The sequence below is a fragment of the Eleutherodactylus coqui genome, chromosome 2 (assembly GCF_035609145.1).
Source record: "Eleutherodactylus coqui strain aEleCoq1 chromosome 2, aEleCoq1.hap1, whole genome shotgun sequence".
In the NCBI taxonomy this organism is placed as follows: Eukaryota; Metazoa; Chordata; class Amphibia; order Anura; family Eleutherodactylidae; genus Eleutherodactylus; species Eleutherodactylus coqui.
Window position 1 is genome coordinate 238080728 of NC_089838.1, and position 21624 is coordinate 238102351.

General features: G+C 40.7%; 1 protein-coding gene across 1 annotated transcript in view; it reads left to right on the top strand.

Moving 5' to 3' along the window:
- ADAMTSL3 (ADAMTS like 3) overlaps window positions 1–21624 on the top strand; it is a 398680-nt gene that overhangs the window by 353249 nt on the left and 23807 nt on the right. Inside the window, exons 22-23 of the mRNA XM_066592680.1 lie at window positions 5124–5251; window positions 8804–8932. Coding sequence (XP_066448777.1) covers window positions 5124–5251; window positions 8804–8932 — 257 coding nt within the window. The remainder of the gene's footprint in view (window positions 1–5123; window positions 5252–8803; window positions 8933–21624) is intronic.

Sequence of the window (21624 nt, forward strand, 5' to 3'; positions counted from 1 at the left end):
GCAGTAAGAGACTTAGTCAGTGTTTCCAAGCGTCTTCTCTCTGATCGCTTATTTTTTCCCATATGTTGATACTGAGAAGAATACTTTTAACAGTTGTATTGGCGTGTCTGGATCGGGTGGAATTACAGCATGTCCTGGAGGTGAAGTAGGAAGGAAGGATTTAAGTCATTGACCTGTTACCATATAAGCCAACAAGCATCTGCATTCCATGTCGTCTCCCAGTCAGTAAACATACATCACAGATCTATTGGATAGAAAGTACAATTACAAATGTGGAGAAACTGCAGCCATATTGAGACTATTTGTGTATTCCTGAGCCATGAAGAGAAACATAGGGGCTGCAGATATACAATCATCACTAATCTAATTCAACCATTATGATAAAAAATTCTTGTCTACAAAGCTGGCTTAAAGCAGTTATCTGAATTCTTAAAGAAAGCAACCATTGAAATACACTCTTTGTCAAAAAAATGAAGCACCTAGAAGACGTTGTCATTTTGCTGCAAAATTCAGCATGCAGTTACATCCCAGGCAAGTATGCAAAGGATTAGAGTTGTGGGGTGATTAGATGAACGGTCTTGCCACCAGAGGCCCTAAAAGTGGTTCCACCCTTGGCCTATAAAAAGGCTCTCGGAGGCTCCTTGTGTGTAGTGATCTCTTCTTCCGCTTCTGTAGAACTTGTTGACCACAAGACGTCTCTATGATGCAATCGAAGAGATTCCACACAGTTAGGCCGGTTTCACACGACCGGATTTCTATTGCTGAATCCGCGATCATCATCTGCACCGACGATCCGCGGTATTCCGCACACATTAAAAGACTGAAGTCCCCCTTTTTCATACCATGTCACAGGACTTTTTTTTTTACTGTATTCCCTTTTGGATGTTAGCCATATACAGGATGAATTCTGTCACCATAACCCCTAATATTTCAAGTTCCCTCACATGCTTGATCAAGGGCATTTGAGCCCGAAACGTTGCCTTATGTGAACATCTGGACTGTCCAAATAAATTTTATGAGCATTCAAAAAAACTCCATTGTGCGCTGTCCAACTGTTTATCCTCTGTTGACTTAACACAGCAGCAATACAGCAGCTCATGTGTATGACCCCATTCACATACTAGGTGCTCCCCCTAAGGAGAAAATATCAATAGAATGGCGTTCATATTCGTGTGAGATTTTTGCATCTTGCAACACACAAATCCTGCACGATTTTCTCGACGGTGTGAATGCGGTCATACTCGGAACACACAAATAAAAAATGTCCAATCTGTATTCACTAACACAGCGGAGGGAAGCACAACATTATAGGCATTCTGCCAGGGGTAAAATTATAATGTAATATACCTTTTTTATAAATTGAATTAAATTCATCAAGCGATCGTGCGTGTAGATATATGACATCACACACAAATTAATTTATCTGGCCAGATATTAACCCTTTCCAATCCAATTTGTATCCAGATTTTCCTAGGGGGCTTACACTTTTTCTGCTGTTATATAACGGCGCTATCTGCTGGCTTAAGCCAGTACTGCATGAGGTGACACGTTGGATAGGCTCTGACAGCAGAGAGGCTGGCAATATACAGTAAGAGAACCCCAAGAGACGTGTTCCAACATCGGAGCTGTACAGCCTTAAATCATGATGTCTTCAGAGGTCAGACAGTGGATTGGAAAGGGTTAAATACAGCAATAATTTATGTATATACACTCAATTAATCCAATGGCCAAAGTATGAAATAATCCCACACATTATGGAAAGTGATATTGTTGAATAGCAGGGGGAGCAGGATATACAATAAACCCACAGAATATCACATAAGGACTTAAACAAGCAAACAGGGCTGTGCAAGTTTTTGCACGCGTGAAACTCGCGCCCGCAAAATGTAACAAAGCAAACCAATGGCCTGCCCTATCTATCTGCGTATTTCATAGAAAACTGCCATAGAAGTCTATGGCAGGTTAAAAAAGGCAAGGGGAAGGGTGTGACCCTGTGGATAACCCATGTTTATGTGCAAATACGCTCCGTTGCAGCGAGCATATTTGCACATACGTTCGTCTGTTGAAGCTCTAAATGTCTAATTGTCCTAATACTTTCATGCGTGTAGAATGGAAAGGGTGTATTTGAAGGAGTACGATTGCCCTTGTGTTTCAGAGTGGACGTACACGGACATAAGCACTTATATGCTCACGATAGCGTGATGTATATGTACTGTGTAGGGGGAGTGTGATCGTTGGCTATCGTGCCCATGTCGGTGCTTTTTACTGTACTTTTTTGTGCTGCTGAGACCGCTCACATCGGCGCGGTCCTGGCAGCGCCATGTTTGAGTAGGCAGGCCAGCCATCTTAGTCCCAGGTGTCATTTATTTTCCACGTGATTTTGTGCAAATGGCGGCCTTTGGTGCGCAATTGCAAAATGTGCATGGGAAAAAACACGTGAAGGAACCCATTGAAATCAATGGTTTCTATTTGCTGCTTTTTCCATTCGCAGATTTTGCGTGCATAAATACGCTTGTGTTAAATACGTACATGTTCATGGCTCCATATAGTACATTGCTCTAGAACAGTATAAATGAAAATTCCAAGCATGAAGCCGACATCACACGATCGTATGCGCATTTGTGCGCGTCTCAGCTCAATTCAGCTGGGTGCTGAATGAGGCTGTTTTTCGCACACATTGGTGTATGTAGCTGTTCTTTTCCACCCGCAGGGCATGTTCATTTACACGCAGCAAACAAAGATGCATCGATTTGAAATAGCTAATTCGCCTAATGAGTTCCAGATGCGTTTTTTTCTAGCAGAATTACGCAGATATTATGTATCTCCTTGCGTATTGTGTGTCCATCTGCGCATCCCCAGTAACTTCTATTGGAACTTTGGTGCACAAATGCGTATAAATGCGCGCGCAAAAATGTGAATGAGCCCATTGAAATCAATGGTTCTATTCCATGCATATTGCACACGCAAATACGTCGTGTTACACCGGCCTAAGATAGAAATCAAATTGTATCTGGATAGAGAATCAGCCTGCATGGAAGACTAGCCCTTGTGTGCCTTCTTAGTATAATCAGGGACTATGGGCTGATGTCTTGGTACGGATTATCAGTGTTTGATTTCTGACGTGCGTTTCTGTTCTTTGCCCACATCTTCATTTTTTTTACTGGTCGTGAAATACAATGGCGCATTCTTACATAGCGAGCGTTCTAAATGTTGCGTTAAAAAGAAAGTGGAGATGTGGGCAAGAGAAGAATAGAAACATAAGGCAGAAATCAAACCCGATCCTTAGGCTTGGCAGCAATTAGTCCTAAGCATTAGGCCAATGTACTAAGCCCCTGAAGGATTCCTGATGTGCTTTTTGCATGTTTCTTTTTATTATATTCATCTTTCCTTGCAGCCTACTTTAGCTTGGAAGAATTCCCTCTTATACATCCCCTGAGCCATATGATTAAATGCAGAATACCAAAAACTCTATAACAAATATTTTCATAAACGGATCTTAAAAATTAGGCAGGCCTTGTTGAGGCTTTGAGTGCTGGCATTATATACACATTTCTGTATTAGTGACACACTGGAGATTTTGTTAATTTCTCTCTTACTGTGCCACATGGTAGCTTTAAAATGACACACAATATGTATTTTCTGCCAGTACCGAATCCTTCTGAAAGTCCCTTTGTGATGATTGACGGCTGCGTTCTGTACTCTCCCTGTTCAATCGCAGAATTAAAAGATTAGGATTTGTTGGGTTTTGGCAGTGTACTGAACCCAGACATACAGTGCTCTGTGGGGATATATTACACTTCATATACAGAGAGGTTGGGACATTAAACTGACAGACTGGTTTCCCCTCTCAGACAACAAGATTTAGTAGCAGCCATTCCAGAACACTGAGAACATAAATGACAATAATTCCAAGCTGCGCGCTCCGGTTACAGCGTCCCGTGTCCTCATACTCCTCATTTTTTACTGGAAAAATGTGTAGTTAGTAAACTAAATGCAAAGGGTTACCATTAAGACTTGGCTGTGTAGGGCAGGGGACTAGACATGGGACCTGTAGTGGCAGTCAGGGTGGGTCAAATTCTCTTTATACCTAATACAGGGGTGTAAAATGAATATGGGGTGCGTTTTTAGACATATGCCTTAGACCTCACGCTTGGTCCCTGACTCAGAAATATTCTCTGCTCATGGAGCATTTTTCAGATGGCTGAAACCATCCCTTGTTCTTCCATTAAACGTATATCTATACATGGATACCTGTACATAGATCTCAAGCTCTGATTGGATAAAGTGGGTCTATTTGTCAGGGCTCGAACCCAGAGGCTCCTGTGTTCCAGGGGGCAGCTCAACCTGTTGAGGTATCCAGCCCTCTGACAAGCTCCCCTGCTAACCCTTATTCTTGTCTTTTGTTTCTTGCTCTTCCTTGTTTCCTTGATTGCTTCACCCTGTTTCCCGGATTGCACACCCTATATAACCTGGCCTAGAACCTCCCATCCTTGCGTGATTATTGTGCTCTAAGCCTGTAGTCAGGCTCCACCATCTTCCTGCTCCTCCATACTGAAACTGACATTTCTATGTAGCGACCTCTGGCTTCTCCTGACTATGCTACTGGCATACACTGGTCCAAACCTGAATCAGTGAGCATGTCCTCATCACTTAGTGGTTCCCTTTAATAATCCAAGAAGCATCCAATGAACATCATCATCTGCTGAGACACATCATCTGATTCTCTGTACAAAGGAATTTAAAGGCAAATCATTTTTTTTTTTGCACCACCACTCCTCCATTAGCACCCCAGGTAACCACCTACAGTATTCAATGATCACTAATCTAAAGTGTATAGGAGTGTTTTGAGACTATCCCGAATGCAGATGTCAGTTGACCGAAGGATCGGCATGTTAGATTTCAACATTCCCCATCCTTTGTTCCCACAGAAGAGAAGCTACTGTCACAGGAGTCTTGCAGTGACTTTATCCCTCTCCTAAATTGAAATACATGTATACTTGTTCAAGAAGATTGTGTGTGTGTTTTTGGGGGTGTTGGCACAATATACATTCAGCTGACAGCTGTTGTTAGTGTATGGGGATCCTAATACTCTGAATAATTAACAGGACTATGTTTACCCTTAGGATTTTCGTAGAAAACAGTGGAAAGCTGCACATCCGCAGTCCTGGCAGAGAAGACGTTGGCCTGTATCAATGTACAGCTGTAAATGAGCGAGGATCTGATGTGGAAGGTTCTCATTTGTATTTTGCAGGTAAATTGTGGCCATTGGATAATTCACAATATATGAATCTCCTATAAGAACTACTGAATATTGACTGACCCTCAATATCAATTTCTTTAACAAAATGTTATTGATTTCAGAAAGCTCAAAGCATATTAATCTTGACTTGCAACATTACATTCATGTATTTAGTCAGGGGGTTACAAAGTTGAGCTGATGCCCATAACTACGTAGCATGTAATACTTCTTACAGTATTCTTAAAATAAAGTAAAATTCAAGGTTCTGTTCCTTTATTAGAAAAAACCTTCGTAAAATAAAAAAAATAGAATCAGCATAGGTAGACCAGTAACAAAAGTCTTAATATGAATTTGGAAACATAAACATACTATTTGAAGTCTCACATCTTCCATCTTCACCTCAAAAACATTTCCTGCATTTGACCCTCTCGTTAGCATATGACAACTTTAATATTACTGTATGCAATTGTCATTTTTGTTCTATATTACTGCAGCAGTCTGCATCTCTAAAGTCTATCCTATACTTATCCACCGCTGCTCAGATGCCACCCCTCTGTCATCCCCTCCACCACCGGACACTGCCTACATGTCTTCAGGTCCTACACCTTGCCCACTGTCTGCTTGCAGACAACCTTTACTACTTTAATCTATTTCTCACACTCATATCCAGGACTTCTCTGATGTCTTCTCTTATCTAGGAGTCCCTTCCATATGCCATTGCCAATCTCCAGACTTCTATACCTCCCAGGTTCTTGCAGCATACGCATATCTTGACTACTTTATATGACGCATTGTCTACCTTTCCTCTTATATCCACCCCTGACTTATTATAGGTTTAAAGTTTTTTTTTGAAGTGGACTTTCTTTTCTAATTTATCTATTTTACAGAGTGTTTTCAGTTGGTTTAATATACTCTGAGTTCTTTGTATTTTCTATGTCTTTCTTACTATAATATAGAAGATGATGGCACTATATGAACAAATGGTGATGCTATGTATATACTAATGAAAACATTGTACATGTTAGAGAATGGGATATTTAGGTCTAATTGTAATATAATAAGGACATAAAAGACATATCTTGTTAGGAACGAAGATCATATCTGTATCTTGCATGGTACCACTATTATAGCAGACTGCATTCTCTTTTGATTTTGATATCTAGGTCATACCAGTCATTCAGTGATGTAACTGCTTGGGAAAATATCAGATCAAACTGTTTTAATATCTCATGGTGCTATATGGTCAGTAGAATATAGAAGAGATTGGCCATTTAAATGGTGCAAGTAAAAACATAAATGGAGATTTTGGTTTGAAATAAAACTTTATTCCTGTTTAGAGAGAAAGTATTCTTTTTAAGTACTTTAGAATGTCACCTTAACCCCAAATTGCTGTTACAAGTAAACAGAATAGAAAACAATTGTTGTTTTAATGCTGGTTTGTTCAGTTTTAGAGATGAGCGAGCACCAAAATGCTCAGGTGCTCGTTACTTGAGTCGAACTTCCCGCGATGCTCGAGGGTTCGTTTCGAGTAACGAACCCCATTGAAGTCAATAGGCGACTCGAGCATTTTTGTATGGGACCTATGCTCCGCTAAGGTTTTCATTTGTGAAAATCTGGGAAATTCAAGAAAGTGATGGGAACGACACAGAAACGGATAGGGCAGGCGAGGGGCAACATGTTGGGCTGCATCTCAAGTTCCCAGGTCCCACTGTTAAGCCACAATAGCGGCAAGAGTGGGCCCCCCCCCTCCCAACAATTTTTACGTCTGAAAAACCCTCATTAGCATGGCATACCTTAGCTAAGCACCACACCACCTCCAACAAAGCACAATCACTGCCTGCATGACACTCCGCTGCCACTTCTCCTGGGTAACATGCTGCCCAACCACCCATTTCAGTAATAGTAGCAGTCTAGACAGGCCACAGTAACATGTCACTAGCAGCAGTATAGGGGGAGCACAGTATTAGTTCAATTTCAGTAATAGTAGCAGTCTAGGGTATTAATGCGACTACTACCCCCAGCAGACACGCAGTAAACTGAAGACGGTCACAGGCAGCCCAAATATAGTATTTTTTTCCAATTTTTGGGGAAAAGCCCACTGCCTATATAGCCTGTATATGGATTTCCCTGTTGGAGGATGACTGTGGTTATTGAAAGCACAGTGCAGCCAGAAAAAATTATGCGCAAGGCTGCAGTAACACCTAGCTGGGTAATAGTCAGTGACTACTACCCCCAGCAGACACGCAGTAAACTGAACACGGTCACAGGCAGCCCAAAGATTTTCCTTTCCAATTTTTTTGAAAAAGCCCACTGCCTATATAGCCAGTATATCTCTTTCCCTGTACCACTGTCCCTGCCTCACCAGTACTGCCCCTATACTCAGTAAAATGACTGCAGACTGAGGACGCTATGGTCTGCACGCCCAATATACAAAAAAAAATAAATTGTGCAAAACTGCTAAAAGCAGAATCAACAGTACTGCACACGGTCAGATGTGGCCCTAAGAAGGACTGTTGGGGTTCTTGAAGACGAAGATAACAGCCTAACACTCTCCCTATAGCAGCTACAGCAGGACGGCACTTTCCCTAATGTCTCTCAGCGTGCATCTGTGGCGAGCCGCGGGCGGCCCCAGTTTATGTACTCGGTTGTCACCTGATCTCCCCAGCCACTCACTGCAGGGGGGTGGTATAGGGCTGGAACTTCACAGGAGGACGTTGTAATGCCTTCCCTGTGTTTCTATTGGCCAGAAAACGGCACAAACTTTTCTGGGAAGAAAATGGAAGTGACTCGAACACCGCGTGGTGCTCGTCTCGAGTAACGAGCATCTCGAACACCCTAATACTCGAACGAGTATCAAGCTCGGACGAGTACGCTCGCTCATCTCTATTCAGTTTACATTTATCAGTATAAACAGTGAAAAGGTGAAATCTGTTACCATCGGTCATGTAAAACTTCAAAATTGAAAGACCGACGCAGTCTAATCAGGAGAATCTGCCCCATATGTAGTCATCAAAGTTGCTGTCATCAGAAGTTCAGAGGTTATAGCGAGCGGGCCCTGGATCTTATGGGGGCCCTCTACCACATATGATATATCATATCAATACTATAATTAACATGATAATTAATCAGCCAGGATTGGGATGCTGCAATGGCTCTGGCTTTCAGTGAAGCACTTGGCCCCAGCTGAAATTACTGAATTTATAATTAGAGAAGAGCGAGTATTCTCGCTAAAGGCAATTGCTCGAGCGAGCATTGCCTTTAGCGAGTATCTCCTCGCTCGAGACTAAAGGTTCGGGTGCTGGTGGCAGGCAGGGAGCTGCGGAGGAGAGCGGGGTGGAACGGAGGGGAGATCTCTCTCTCCCCCCGGCTCCCTCCTGCTGACAGCCGCTACTCACCGCTCCCCCGCGCTGGCACCCAAACCTTCCGTCTCGAGCGGGGAGATACTCGCTAAAGGCAATGCTCGCTCGAGCAATTGCCTTAAGCGAGTATACTCACTCATCTCTATTTATAATACAGAATGTCATACAATTGTTGACTTATAACTTATTTTATCACAACTTATAGAACCACCTGTGATCCAAACCTCCAGAAGAAACGTCACCAGTTTGAATGGAGACAACATTTTGGCAATTGTGGGTGATTTGGTAGTGACCAGAAAAGGATTGAATGTAAGCCTAGAATGTCCTGTGAAAGGTAATGCAGAATAGAGTATGTGCCCATACTCAACACTAACACATTTCTTGATAAAATCTGTTTCTCATGTACTTTAATTATTGTTTTTAGTAAATCTCTTACTGTTAGATGATCAAATCTGTACTGGACACTGTTGTTGATTGTACTGCTTTCATGTCCGACAACGAGATCACAGAGTCCACAATAACTAGACAGGACAGGGGAACAGGATACACTTAAGCATCAAGCAAGGAGGGGTTGGGCCCTATCCCTGATCTAAAAGTGGCTGAACCTGCATAACAAGTGCACTTGCCCTGAAAAGAGCAACCCCACGATAGGAACCTAGGTCTTCCCGGAAATGTCCCTAGATGGAATAAAAGATAGAGATAACACCCAGGAAGGATACAGTAACAAACAGGAAACACTAGACTGAAGATACACGAAAGGCTGAACTCAATGAGCGCATAACAAACTGACACTGAATATACACTGCACAAAACTCATATACAACTTCACTCCTCACCACACAAGACCAGGATACAAATTAGTATAATTAGCATAAATTGGTATAAATCTCCAAAGATAGTTATTGGCTGACTGGCTGCCCATTAGCCCACAAACAGAAGGGAGGGGTTAACTACTCCAAGTCCAATGTTGCATCCCATCAATGTCACCCCAGACCCATGCGTGCCCGTCAAATCCCGCCGTGCCATGACAACCGCTATATTTTGTGTAATCTAATGTAACCTATAACTTTTAAAGTTAAAGGTAATGCATTGCCTATAATATTTTGCCAATGAAATATAAATAATATAGTAATATAAACATAAAATTAGAATATTAATTCTAAAACTAATTTGATAAAACCAGATACTGGAAAATATTCCTTTTTTCTCACTTGTTTTTATTTTCTGATTTGCAGATTCTTTCCCCCTTTTTTGTACATGAGGGGCAGTCAACTTGCCTGAGGTGCTGTTAACAAAAGTTCTAAGATTTGCTTTATAGCTGCCATGCCATATAGCAACCTGTAAGAGATGTTGATTGACTAGGCATGATTTAAGACAAAATAAGCAATTCATTTTGTCTTCCCTTTCTTCCCATCCAGTACTACGGTAGTGTATGTGTAGCAGCAAGTGTAGGAAAGCTCTTTCCCCTTTAGCTAAGCATCCTCCCTCAGCCATAGGGCGCTTGCACATGGCAGAGACGGATTCCGCATGCGAAATCCCGCAGTAGAATCCGGCCCTGGCAGCAGCGGTGTCCGTGCATACCTGCCTTTTTTTCTCTTCATCTGTACTGCGGATGGTCTACATGGCTCACTGTCTGACGTGTGCAGTATAGATTTCTTTTTAATCTCCTGTTTTTCCCACATCGCCTAGTGATGATGCGTAATCCGTGACCTTTAAGCAATGTCAATTGGGGAAGAGCCGCTGGTCGGATGGCTTCCATTGACTTCAATGGAAGGCGTCTGTGCGAAATCTGCACAAAAATGGAGCATACTGCGATTTTTCCTGCTTTCCGCTCATGTGCAGGGAGAATCGGTTTCCCATAGCATGCTATGGATAATGTTTGCTGCTGACGCCTGACACAGATTCTGTGGCAAAAATCTGCCCAAGTGCAGGCGTCCATACTCTGCTCATAGATGAAGGAAACAATGAAGACATCGACCTGGTTTTTAGTAGATTGCTAGTTGTTGTTGTTAGCCATTTAGTCGTTCACGACCGTGGGCGACCATAAAGGCGAGCTCCCTCCATGTTTTTTGTTTTTGCACTGCTTCTTCCAGTTGTGTGATATCCATGCCAGTATCAGCTCTGACAGTATCAGCCATCGTGTTCTTTGGCGGCCAGGTCTTCTTTTGCCACTGATCTGTCCAAGCATTATAGCGACTCTGGTCGCATTACATGGCCCAAATCCGTGAGTCTGAGCCGGCCATCTTGCCCTCCAGTGATATATCAGGTCTTATACCATCATGGACTTCCCTGTTTGTTACTCTCACCGTCCAGGGCATACGCAGCAGCTTTCACTAGCACCACAGCTCAAATGCATCAATACTTCTACGAGCTTTTTTCACAGCCCAGCTTTCACATCCATACATGGCTATGGGGAATACGATGGTTTGCACTATTCTGCATTTAGTTGCTATACCGATATCCCTACTTTTCCAGATTTTGTCCGTGTTACAGACTGATAAATGGATGCTCTCATAATGTTTTTATTTATTTATTTTTCCATTTACTTTTTGGGTTTTATAATTTGCACACAGGTGAGCGTTGTTAATAGGAAAAGACTTTACCTTTTGGGAAGATAAAACTGCTACACCCTCTTTATTCTTCGCCACAACATACCAATACATATTAAAAATCTGTCATTCAGGATTTTAGTTCCACTTAGGAGTTTTGTAGTAACAGATGTTAGCTTTCAGCTAAGGGGAGAATTGTGTTGTGTGTGCATTTTACCCAAAAATATGCTTACATTCTTAATGTTTTCAGATGTAACTTCCCATCAGCACACAGGAGCCTTGTTCCGAGTCTGGATTTATGTTAAGCATGTATACACTGCTCAAAGTCATTAGGTGGAGGAGAAACACTTGGTTCCCAGATGTGTGCAGCACTTTGTAACTAGTCTTATACAACAGATGGATTGCTACAAATGCAAGACATCAATCTGTCCTTGTATTGGAAGGCTTGAAATGCGTGGGGAAAAATCCAAAGCCAAGTCAAATCGCACCACTTACTGCTATTATTGTTAACTGTTTTTACTCTGATCAGACAGTAGGAGTAAAAGCATGCATTTGGGATGCAGAAGGGAAGGAGAACCAAGGTAGAGCCTGGACTGTTGAAGCTTTCTTCCCTGTGGGCCATTTCATGTTTTGCTTTCATGCAGTACAGCACCTTCTTAGCACTTGCATTGCCTGTGGCATTTAGTAACGGGCACTATGTGATGGTGGGGCCCGCACCGTGCTGGCTTCCTCACTATTGTAGCATGCCGTTCTTCCATTTTCGTTTTTTCATACTTTTTCCATTCTGCTGTCATTTGTTCCCATTTCTCATAAAAATTAGGAGTAAACACATGAGCACTGCACTTCTCCATGATAGGTGCAAGAATCAGTGTCAGGGTAGTGACCACATAGGTTTTTGTAATAGATTTTCATGCCGTTTTTTGAGACAGAAGTGGATCCATCAGCAAGGAGAAATATAATTTCTTCCCTTATATTTTCCATATTTTTTGAATGCACTTCTTATTTTGGTTAAAAAAATTGCCACATAATCTGCCCCAAGATGTCTGCTTTGTGTAATCATCATAAAAATGGCAAAAATCCTAATACACACAGGAGCTGCTGCAAATCCTCGATCACTGTTCGTGATCCCTTCCCGCAATTAGATCATGAGCGCTGCCATGTATTTCTGCTCTTAGGATGTATTTGGGCCTGTCTTGATAGAAAGCCAACACTAGTATTGCAGTATATAATATAAGTGATCAAGCGACCTCAAGTTCAAATCCCCTGTGTAGACTAATGAAAGAAAATGTAAAAGAGAAAAGTGAAGAAAAAAAGTTTTTTTTATTATTGTAGAAAAAAAGATTAAAGGTTTAAACCCACTCCTTTTCCCGTGTTTATAATAATAATAAAAAAACTGCATCAGTAAAAATGTGGTCTATCATCAGAAAATAATACACAAAGCCAGAATTGCTATTTTTGGGGGGTCACCCTATCTCTAAGAAAAATTTAATAAGCATGTAAAAAGCGTTCAAAAATTCACATACCTTCCAAAATGGTACCAATAAAAACCACAGTATGTCCCATTTAGATGAGCCATCACACAGATACATCAAAGGAAAAAGGAAAAAAAATTATGGTGACATGATTTTTTTTTTTAAATTCTATTTTATTACAGCAGTAATAAAGTTGTACAGCAAAAAATACTATGTGAATTTATTTCATCATGATCATACTGACCCACAGAGAAAAGTTATGTCATTTTTGCCACAATGTGTATGCCAAAGATGGCAAAACTGATATTTCCATTTTCCATTTCATTCCACTTAGCAGGTAGGAGTACGTTATCACATATATAGACAAGAATGCACTGATTGTGATATCTTTATGCATAACTTATATGAGCATCAGAGAGGTTGAGCTTCTAAGACTCTCAGTATCCTTCTTGGAAGCTCCTAACTTGCCATCACACTGTATGCAGCTGTGCTATACTATGACTATGTGCGCTATGTATCCCCAGGAGCTAGATCACCTACATTTATGCAGAGCAAGACATTCATGTGACCTTAGTTCTATGCAAAATGGCTTTTAGCATTATGTTCTACTGAACATTCACAGAAATCTAGAATATTCCCTACTGAGAAAAGCAGCGACTTCGCTCTTTACACCTTATCAACATCTCTTTAATCTCTCTTCCACCATGAGCTCTGCCATCCTTCATGAGTCAAGTACAAGAATATATACTCCCTTAGAGATTTTAACTTCAGTAAACTTTAGTTTCTAACTTCAAAGTACTTTTTTTTCCTAGTGAAAAATAGGCACTATCAAAAATGATCACATCATAAGAATGTCTATGCCTAGCATAAGGGAACCACAGACAATATTAACCCTCCTTGTGCCATGGAGTGCATTCAGCCAGACAGCTTTTATGTATGATTGATGAAAGGCAGCAAACAGGCAAATCAATGAATTCCTCTAATGGTCATTCATTGCATGCGGTGAGTGTTCTACAAGACGCAAGGATGACATTTTGGCCAAGAAATTGCCTTTTTCTAAAATTCTGCTCTATTATAACCATTATGCACCATGAGACATGAAATATACTTGGTATGGGTAGTTGCATGTCATATGTAGCATGCATATAAGTCATCATATTGCTTTGCATTGGGTCTGGCATGCTATAAAAAAGAGAAGAAAATCATGGGATACCGACATTTCTGTATTCAGTTACACAGGTGGCATATAGCCAAAGAGACTAGATAGTAACAGTTTGCTAGATGTTAACTCAGTGAGTGGTCATCTCTTGTCCAGACACCCACCAAACATAAAATTGTAGTACATGCAACTAAAGAATAAAAAGCACCTCATGTGCAGAGAATACAATATATAATGGAGCAGCAGGGGGCACTTACCTGGTTGGGTTCTGTCATTACCCTTTACACGTTTCATGGCAAAGATTGCCAGGAGGCAGCAGCAGCAGGTCCCATTCCGTTGGGTAGTCCCTCGGGTAAATATGGCAGGAATGTGAAATCGAACCTCCAGATGAACACCAAGGTAAGTATAAACTTTCCTTTATTTATTAACTATAGTGGGAACATAATCCATGTGTTTCAGATTGGAACCTAATCCATCCTCAGGTGCACCTACCTGAGGACGTATAGGGTTCCAATCCAAAACGCGTCAGTTGTGTTCTACTTTACCTTATAATAAAGGAAAACTTTACAATTTACCGATGTAAACCGGTGCTTACTTGCTGTTCTGCTGTGAGAAGACCCAATTTGGACGTCCAACTTTACATTTCTGTCAAAACCTAAAGAAAGATTTTAAAGGGGTTTTCCAGTACTACAAGACGTAAGGATGAACTTTTGTCCAGAACTAAAAATACTATTGGGGCAGGGAAGTGTGTAAAATAAAAAAATAAGCAGTCCTCACCTCTTAAATGGCCTCTAGTCCAGTGGAACCAGCCTGGTCCTGGAAGCTGCTGCAATGGTTACGTGCCATTTATTGTCATGTGACCCATGCAGCCCATCACTGTTGTCAGCAATGATAATCTATGAAGAGCATGTTACCGTTGAAGTCTGTAATAGGGGGCAGGGGTCATATGAAGAATGAACGCCAAGTGACCACTGCCACATATTCTAGAACCAGAGTGGCAGGGACTGGCACAGTGGACATTGAGGTGAGTACCATTAATTTTTTAATTCTACAACATTCCTTGCTCATACAATTTTTTTTTAGCCCTGGAAAACCTTAATTTTGACAGCAATACAAATACATGGTGGTTATCATACCATACCAGTAGAAATCCTCTCACTTACTGGAACTCATAGAAATCCACTATCATATGTTGCTTTTTATAAATAACTTTGGTAACCCAGATTTAGTGTGAAAAATGTACCTAGATTGAATTTCTAACGCTAAACTCTCAGTGACCTTGGCAATATTACAGGAACATTAGGGAATAATATTTTTGCAAGGATAAACCGCTCTTTAATAATTTACTCTGTGTGTTGGACACAAACAAGGCTTCTTTTTTTACGAAGGATATCAAATTGTCTGTTCCATTAAACAAAGTTTTTTGATGTCACTGAATAAAGGACACTTTGTCGGATTAGTGTAAAACTCCAGTATTTATGCACGAATCCTAGGAAATACGTGAACTTTTCATAGGAAGCATTTCGAATTCATTATCTTTTTTTGACTTTATGAATTAGATTTTACTTTTTTCAAGGGGATCTCCCACATGTCTCCGAAATACCTGGCATGTTTATGCAATGCTTTCTTACTATATTTATCCTCCTTTAGTGTAAATATTAAAAACTCAGCCTCGCATCACGATCTTGGGTGTATCCTACATGCTAGTTTTGTTGAAATGCCCTTTTACCCAAATGTGGCACGTGATTAATAAAAAATGTACAAAAATATATACACTTCTCCATAAAAGTCAAACAAATACACAGAATCGGTAACTAAATATACCAACATGTTCTTGGCACCTTAAATACCCCTAATTCCTGCAGCCCGTTTTGTTTTTCGTTTACACCTTTCCATTTTGCTTTCACAAAAATTATAACATTTTTATTTTTCCAGTAACATAACCAGATAAGGATGCAGTAAGAACGATGGGTTATCTTTACTCTGTGGGTTGGTACTGTACAATTACAGTGCTACCAAATTTATGTCATTTTTTTAATGTTGTACATCTTAAAAAAATCTTAAAATATTTTTTAAAGAAAAAACTACTTTCTGTCACCATTTTTTGACCTCCGTAGCTTTTTGATCTTTCAGTCGATGAGTTTGCTTTTGCTGGGCGAGTTTTTATTGGTACCTTGTTGGGAAACATACAAATATTTTGTTGCCTTTTCTTCAATATTTTCTTCAACAGGAGTTGACTAAAAAAGTTACATTTTGGCATTATGTATTTTTTCTGATGGTGTTCAACTTGCATTAATAAATAATATGATATTTTAATAAATTGGACTTTTACACAAATGGCAATACCAGTTCTGTGAATGTACTTTTTATTTTTTTGATCTGATGACCTGGAAAATAATTTTTTAAACTTTTAACATTAAATTTACTAATTTAAAAAAAACATTATTCATTTTATTTTTTATTCTTTTCGTAGTCCCCGTAGGGAACTTGAACTAACAATTATCTGCTATCATGGACAATATACAGCAATAATTCAGCATTGTATATTGTCAGCAATATATTCTATGTGTACAGGCATCTTATGAAGTCCTGACGCTATTCAAGTTGAAATAAAAAGCCATTCAGGGCAGGCCTGGGGACCTACACAAGGCCCCAGGCTGTCTTCCTAACTGAAGGGCAGCCTGGAATCTCATTGTGGGCAGGCCATTTGGGTGACATAGGGAGCTCCCTTACTCTGTCAGGCTATATAAATGCCACTTTCAAAAATGACAGCAGTATCTAAAGGGTTAACTACCAGGATTAGAGTTATCTCTTATCCCAGCAGTTGTAACTTGGTGTTGGCTTTTAAATCCAGCCAACACCCATTGAGTATAGAACGGGTTAATCTCCATAGCCTGCTCTATTCAGTGACACCTGGTATTTAGCAGATGTCGGAAGGAGTTAAAGGGGTTTTCCAGGACATATATGTCCTGAGCTTATTCAAACAGTCAATCAGTAAGGTAATTGGAGCTGGAGCCATCACCCATCTGAAATTGATGCCCTATCCTAAGGATAGGCTATCAATATAAAGGAAAAGCTCTTTAAGATATATTCATGTTCATGAGGAAACTTGGATACTTGACTAGCACATTGGAAACACTGACCTGTTTTTTGACATTGTGGTTTTATGGGTTTGGACCAAAAGGTGGTCCAAATACTGATTGGATTTTAATAGTACAAGTATGACTCTACGAAAATAGAGCCATTTTATTCAATTTGAATGAGTTGACATTAGTTGTAATATAATGCAGTGTCTAACCTTGGTGTAGTTTTATGTAACCAGATATATTAAGTAGTAAGTTCTACTGTTAGTGTTTTTTCTTAATCTGATGTTTGTTGGAATTCTTTGCCATTTTTTAAACAAAGAAGCAGAAGAAAAGCCTCAGAAGTTTGGCAGAACAAAAATGAAATGAGCACCAAGAACATGTGGTGAAGAACATCCATGAGCAAGCAAGTTACATAAGAGCAGCACAAATGTGTCGGAAGTTCACGATCAAAGAAAAATACATCTATATTAAATGCAAACCAAAAAGTGATTAGTGAAGGAAGTCGCAGAAAGAGGAACTGATAGCAGAGTTGAAAGAGACAGAGGGTAGAAAGAAAGTGAAGAGGGAAGAGGGCAAAAATAACACATGGGAGAGAAGGAAAGGACAAGGCTGATTTCCATACTGTTACTTTGATCCTTTAGCCTAAATGGGGCTTTACCAGCCAATTGGTTGATTCGGTGACTTTCCTAAAGACCATCCAGCAGTAGAATGTGAGCAAACATGTCCAGCATGATATTATTCATACACATCAGATTGTTATATTCATTAATCCATTTTCTCATACGGAAGACCCTTGTAGGTTTTCGGTGGATAAGTTAGAGAGGTGCAGCTATATCATTGTCATCTGAACCATGTAACCCATGATATTGTAAGGTTTTGTTGATTTGCCTTATTTGTCATTCAAGAGTAAAAGCATTACTAAAAGTTTCCTACAATGAGCTGGCAAGATATGAGGAGATGAGGGCCGACGAGGACATGAACCCTGAGAGCTACTATGCGCTTTGGCGGCCCTAGATGGAATTCACAGCCACCCCTGGGGCAGCGGAGTGGGTGGCACGGGGGTCGCTGACTTCTCAGTCACTTTGCCAGTCCTCCTCCTTTTCCAACTGAAACTTGGGGACCAGGGATGTGCGTGGTCAGAGCCTGAGGCTGAGCGGTTATCCCGCTATGATATGACATGGGTAGCCTTGCCCGCCGAGACTCCCCACCGCCATTATACCCAACGGACATGGTCGATGTGCAAGATTAGCGCGGTCGCCTGGCCTACCCCCCTCCCCCCCCTTCTCACCCCCTTTCCTCTCTCTTTTCCTTTCTCTGTCTTGTCTTTCTTCTCCTCCTGTCTGTTATTTTATTCTGTTTTATTACAAATCTGTGCTTAGTTACGTTTTGGTAAACACAAAATCTAGGACAGCATGTCTTACTTCACTAACTATGTGATAGTGGGGCGGAAGGAGTAGACACTCATACTATAAACTGTATCTGAGTTCATGTGAAGTCCTCTTAAACGCCCTGCCTGTGTCATTGCATTGAATGTCCTATTAAAATCTTTTTGAACAAAAGTTTCCTACAGTAAGTATTCATTAGGCAATCCATCAGATTCCTCAATTCATCAGCAACCTTAAACATTCTTGCTAATGGAAGCTGATTTTACTGCCTGGATCAAAATGCTATTCTTTATAGGGCAGATTTATCAATGTATGATAGCTGTAAAACTAAGGTCGATGGTGTCATAATGATCAAACATCTTGAAAATGCTTAGATGAACTTTCCAAAAAGGCATTGCATTTGGATGGATGAAAAGGCCCAACAAAAACATCAACACTACTCACAGATGTCCCGTAAAGTCCAAAATAGATTCCACTATGAAGGACTTTATTAAAATACACCTGCACATTACGACCCCAGATCGGAGTCTTCCTCAGGCAGAGAACAGGTCAGGTGAAGTCTGTTCTTCAATAGAGCACTTGTACTACCTTTATCCGACCTTGCCAATAATTATAACCTTCTTTCCTGTAATTCTGTCAGTGTTTTATGCAGTTGACAAATATTGGGAGAATAGTACAAATACAATAAAGCAGTTATTCACCATCTAGTCCCACAGCCAGAAGGCTCCTGTTCCCCTTGGTCTATAAGAGGTTTTGTTCTCACGTTTGGTAATAACATTTGTTCAGTTCTAATTATAAGTCATCGCCTATTGGAACCACGTTGCAGAAGCTGGGATATATTTACAACATTTTAGGACTGATTTGTGTTTCATTTTTACAGCCAAATGCTTTTCAGTCAACACATGTGGTATAAATATCAACAGAGCTTCCACTCCAAGTTGCTCTTGGATAAGGTTTATAGCATTTATTGAAAGGATCTTTTGTTTTCTATGTCAAGAAAAAAATCTCAGAAATTGCCAGTTCATATCAAAACTTTTAAAGACCAAGATCTAAGAAAAATCTATTTAATTGAAGGTTGCCTCGTCCTTATTATGACTATGTGCTGTCAGTTGGGAAGTCTGTCTGACCTGTTCATGTCACGCCACCTCCCGTTAGAAAATTCCATGTTGACTTGAATATGTACAACTATATCATTTTTTTGTTTCAAAGATCTGGTTGAAGAGACTTGAAAACTTTAATACACCTGTCAAGTATGTAAAATAACTGATTACCATATAGAGATTCTCTGTGGTTCTCTTAGCTGTAAAAAGTTTAGAATTTTGCAAGACAAGCAAAAAAATTCAAATGAAAATGTTAAATTATGGTTAAATTGAGGAGGTAGGAGGTATAAAGGAGACATGTGGTATAAATGAGAAGGAGGGTATGGAGGAGCCAGGAGTATTATGGGGTTTTGAGGAGTCAGAAGGTCTTGAGAAGCATAAGTTTGTGAAGACGCAAAGGGTAAAGAGCAGTGGTGGCCAAATCAATTTCTACCAACAGTGCATACTTTTCAATTGTCTAATTAAGGCTATGTTCGCATTGCATTCCGTATGTACCTTTGATGTATGTGGCAGCATATCTATAATGTGGCTGGTTTAGTTACAGTGGCTCCTCTCTAGTATAATTCTTAAAGGGTTGTGCCAGAATTACAAGTTATCGCCTTTGCAAAGGATAGGGGATAACTGTATAGCTTGCTGAGAGGTAACTATCTTTTAGTTAAAAAAAAAAATGATGAGACACAAGAGTTTCAGCAACTTGGGGCCCTTTTACACGGACCGACAAATTGTTCAGATTCCTACAATCCAGTGAGAATCTGAACAATTGTCATACAGTGTAAATCAGTGTTTCCTAAACTCCAGTCTTCAGGGACCGCCAACAGATCATGTTTTCAGGATTTCCTCAGTATTGCACAGGTGATATAATTATTGTCAGTGCCTCAGACATTGCCACAGTTCTCTCTATAGGATATCCTGAAAACATGACCTATGGGGGTCCATGGGGACTGGAGTTTAGGAAACACTGGTGTAGATGCATGCACTTTATTCATTCGGCATTCAGTTTCTGCATGCATAAAAACTGAACGGCAATCAGCTTGTGTAAACAGGCAGTTGTTCATCTATGGTTGACTAGTAATTATTAGGAAATTATAGTCCCAGTGTTTCTGGTGGCGCAATGCGCCACACAGCTGTGCTCCATGGTACATCCATTATGATCCCCACACATCACGTACACAGCTCTACTACATCCATCCTGACCCCACACATTACACACACAACACATCACACACAGCTCTGCTACATCCATCCTGATTCCCACACATTACACACACAGCACATTACACATACAGCTCTGCTACATGGTACATCTATTATGATCCCCACACATCACACACAGAGCTCTACTACATCCATCCTGACCACACACATCACACACGCAGCTTTGCTACATCCTGATTCATACACACAGCTCTGCTACATGATAAATCCATTATGATTCCTACACATCAAACACACAGCTCTACTACATCCATCCTGACCCTACACATTACACACACAACACATCACACACAGCTCTGCTACATCCATCCTGATTCCCACACATTACACACACAGCACATTACACATACAGCTCTGCTACATGATACATCCATTATGATCCCCACACATTACACACAGCTCGACTACATCCAGCTTGACCCCACACATCACACACAAAGCTCTGCTATATCCTGATTCACACACAGCTCTGCTGCATGGTACTTCCATAATGATCCCCACACACACAGCTCTACTACATTCATCTTGATCCCCACACAAAACAAACACAGATTGGCTCCTACCACAGCAGTAACTTCACCGCAGGTCCTTTAGCTCGCCGGATCTCTGTGGTGGTGGTAAGTCGGTGTCTTCTGTCAGGACCGCTAAGTTGTGTCTGAGATAGTAATAGCTTAGTTGTATTCTCGTTTTGTTATTTTTGTCCTTCCATATCAAAAGCCCTAACTTTGTTGTTCTTCTGTCGGTCAGGCTCTGTGCTTTATGTATGTTGTAGGACCTTCAATGATGTCAACAGGGGGTGGAGCGATGATGGCACATGGGGTGGGGCATGAGAAATACTAACTGACAAGTGGTTGTTACTAGTTTGACTGTTTACTGTGAATGAAGGCTGGCGGGCCGGAATGGACCACTGCCTGCTCCACCTCCTTTTTCTCAGCAGTGATGGCTCCGGGTTAAAAGCAAGATCATTTCTAGGATGGCCTGTCAGGTCGGCTTTTCAATGTAAAAGAGCTCTTACAGTCCTGTTGCTTGGGAAGTTTATCTCAGTCAATGCAGGAGTTGC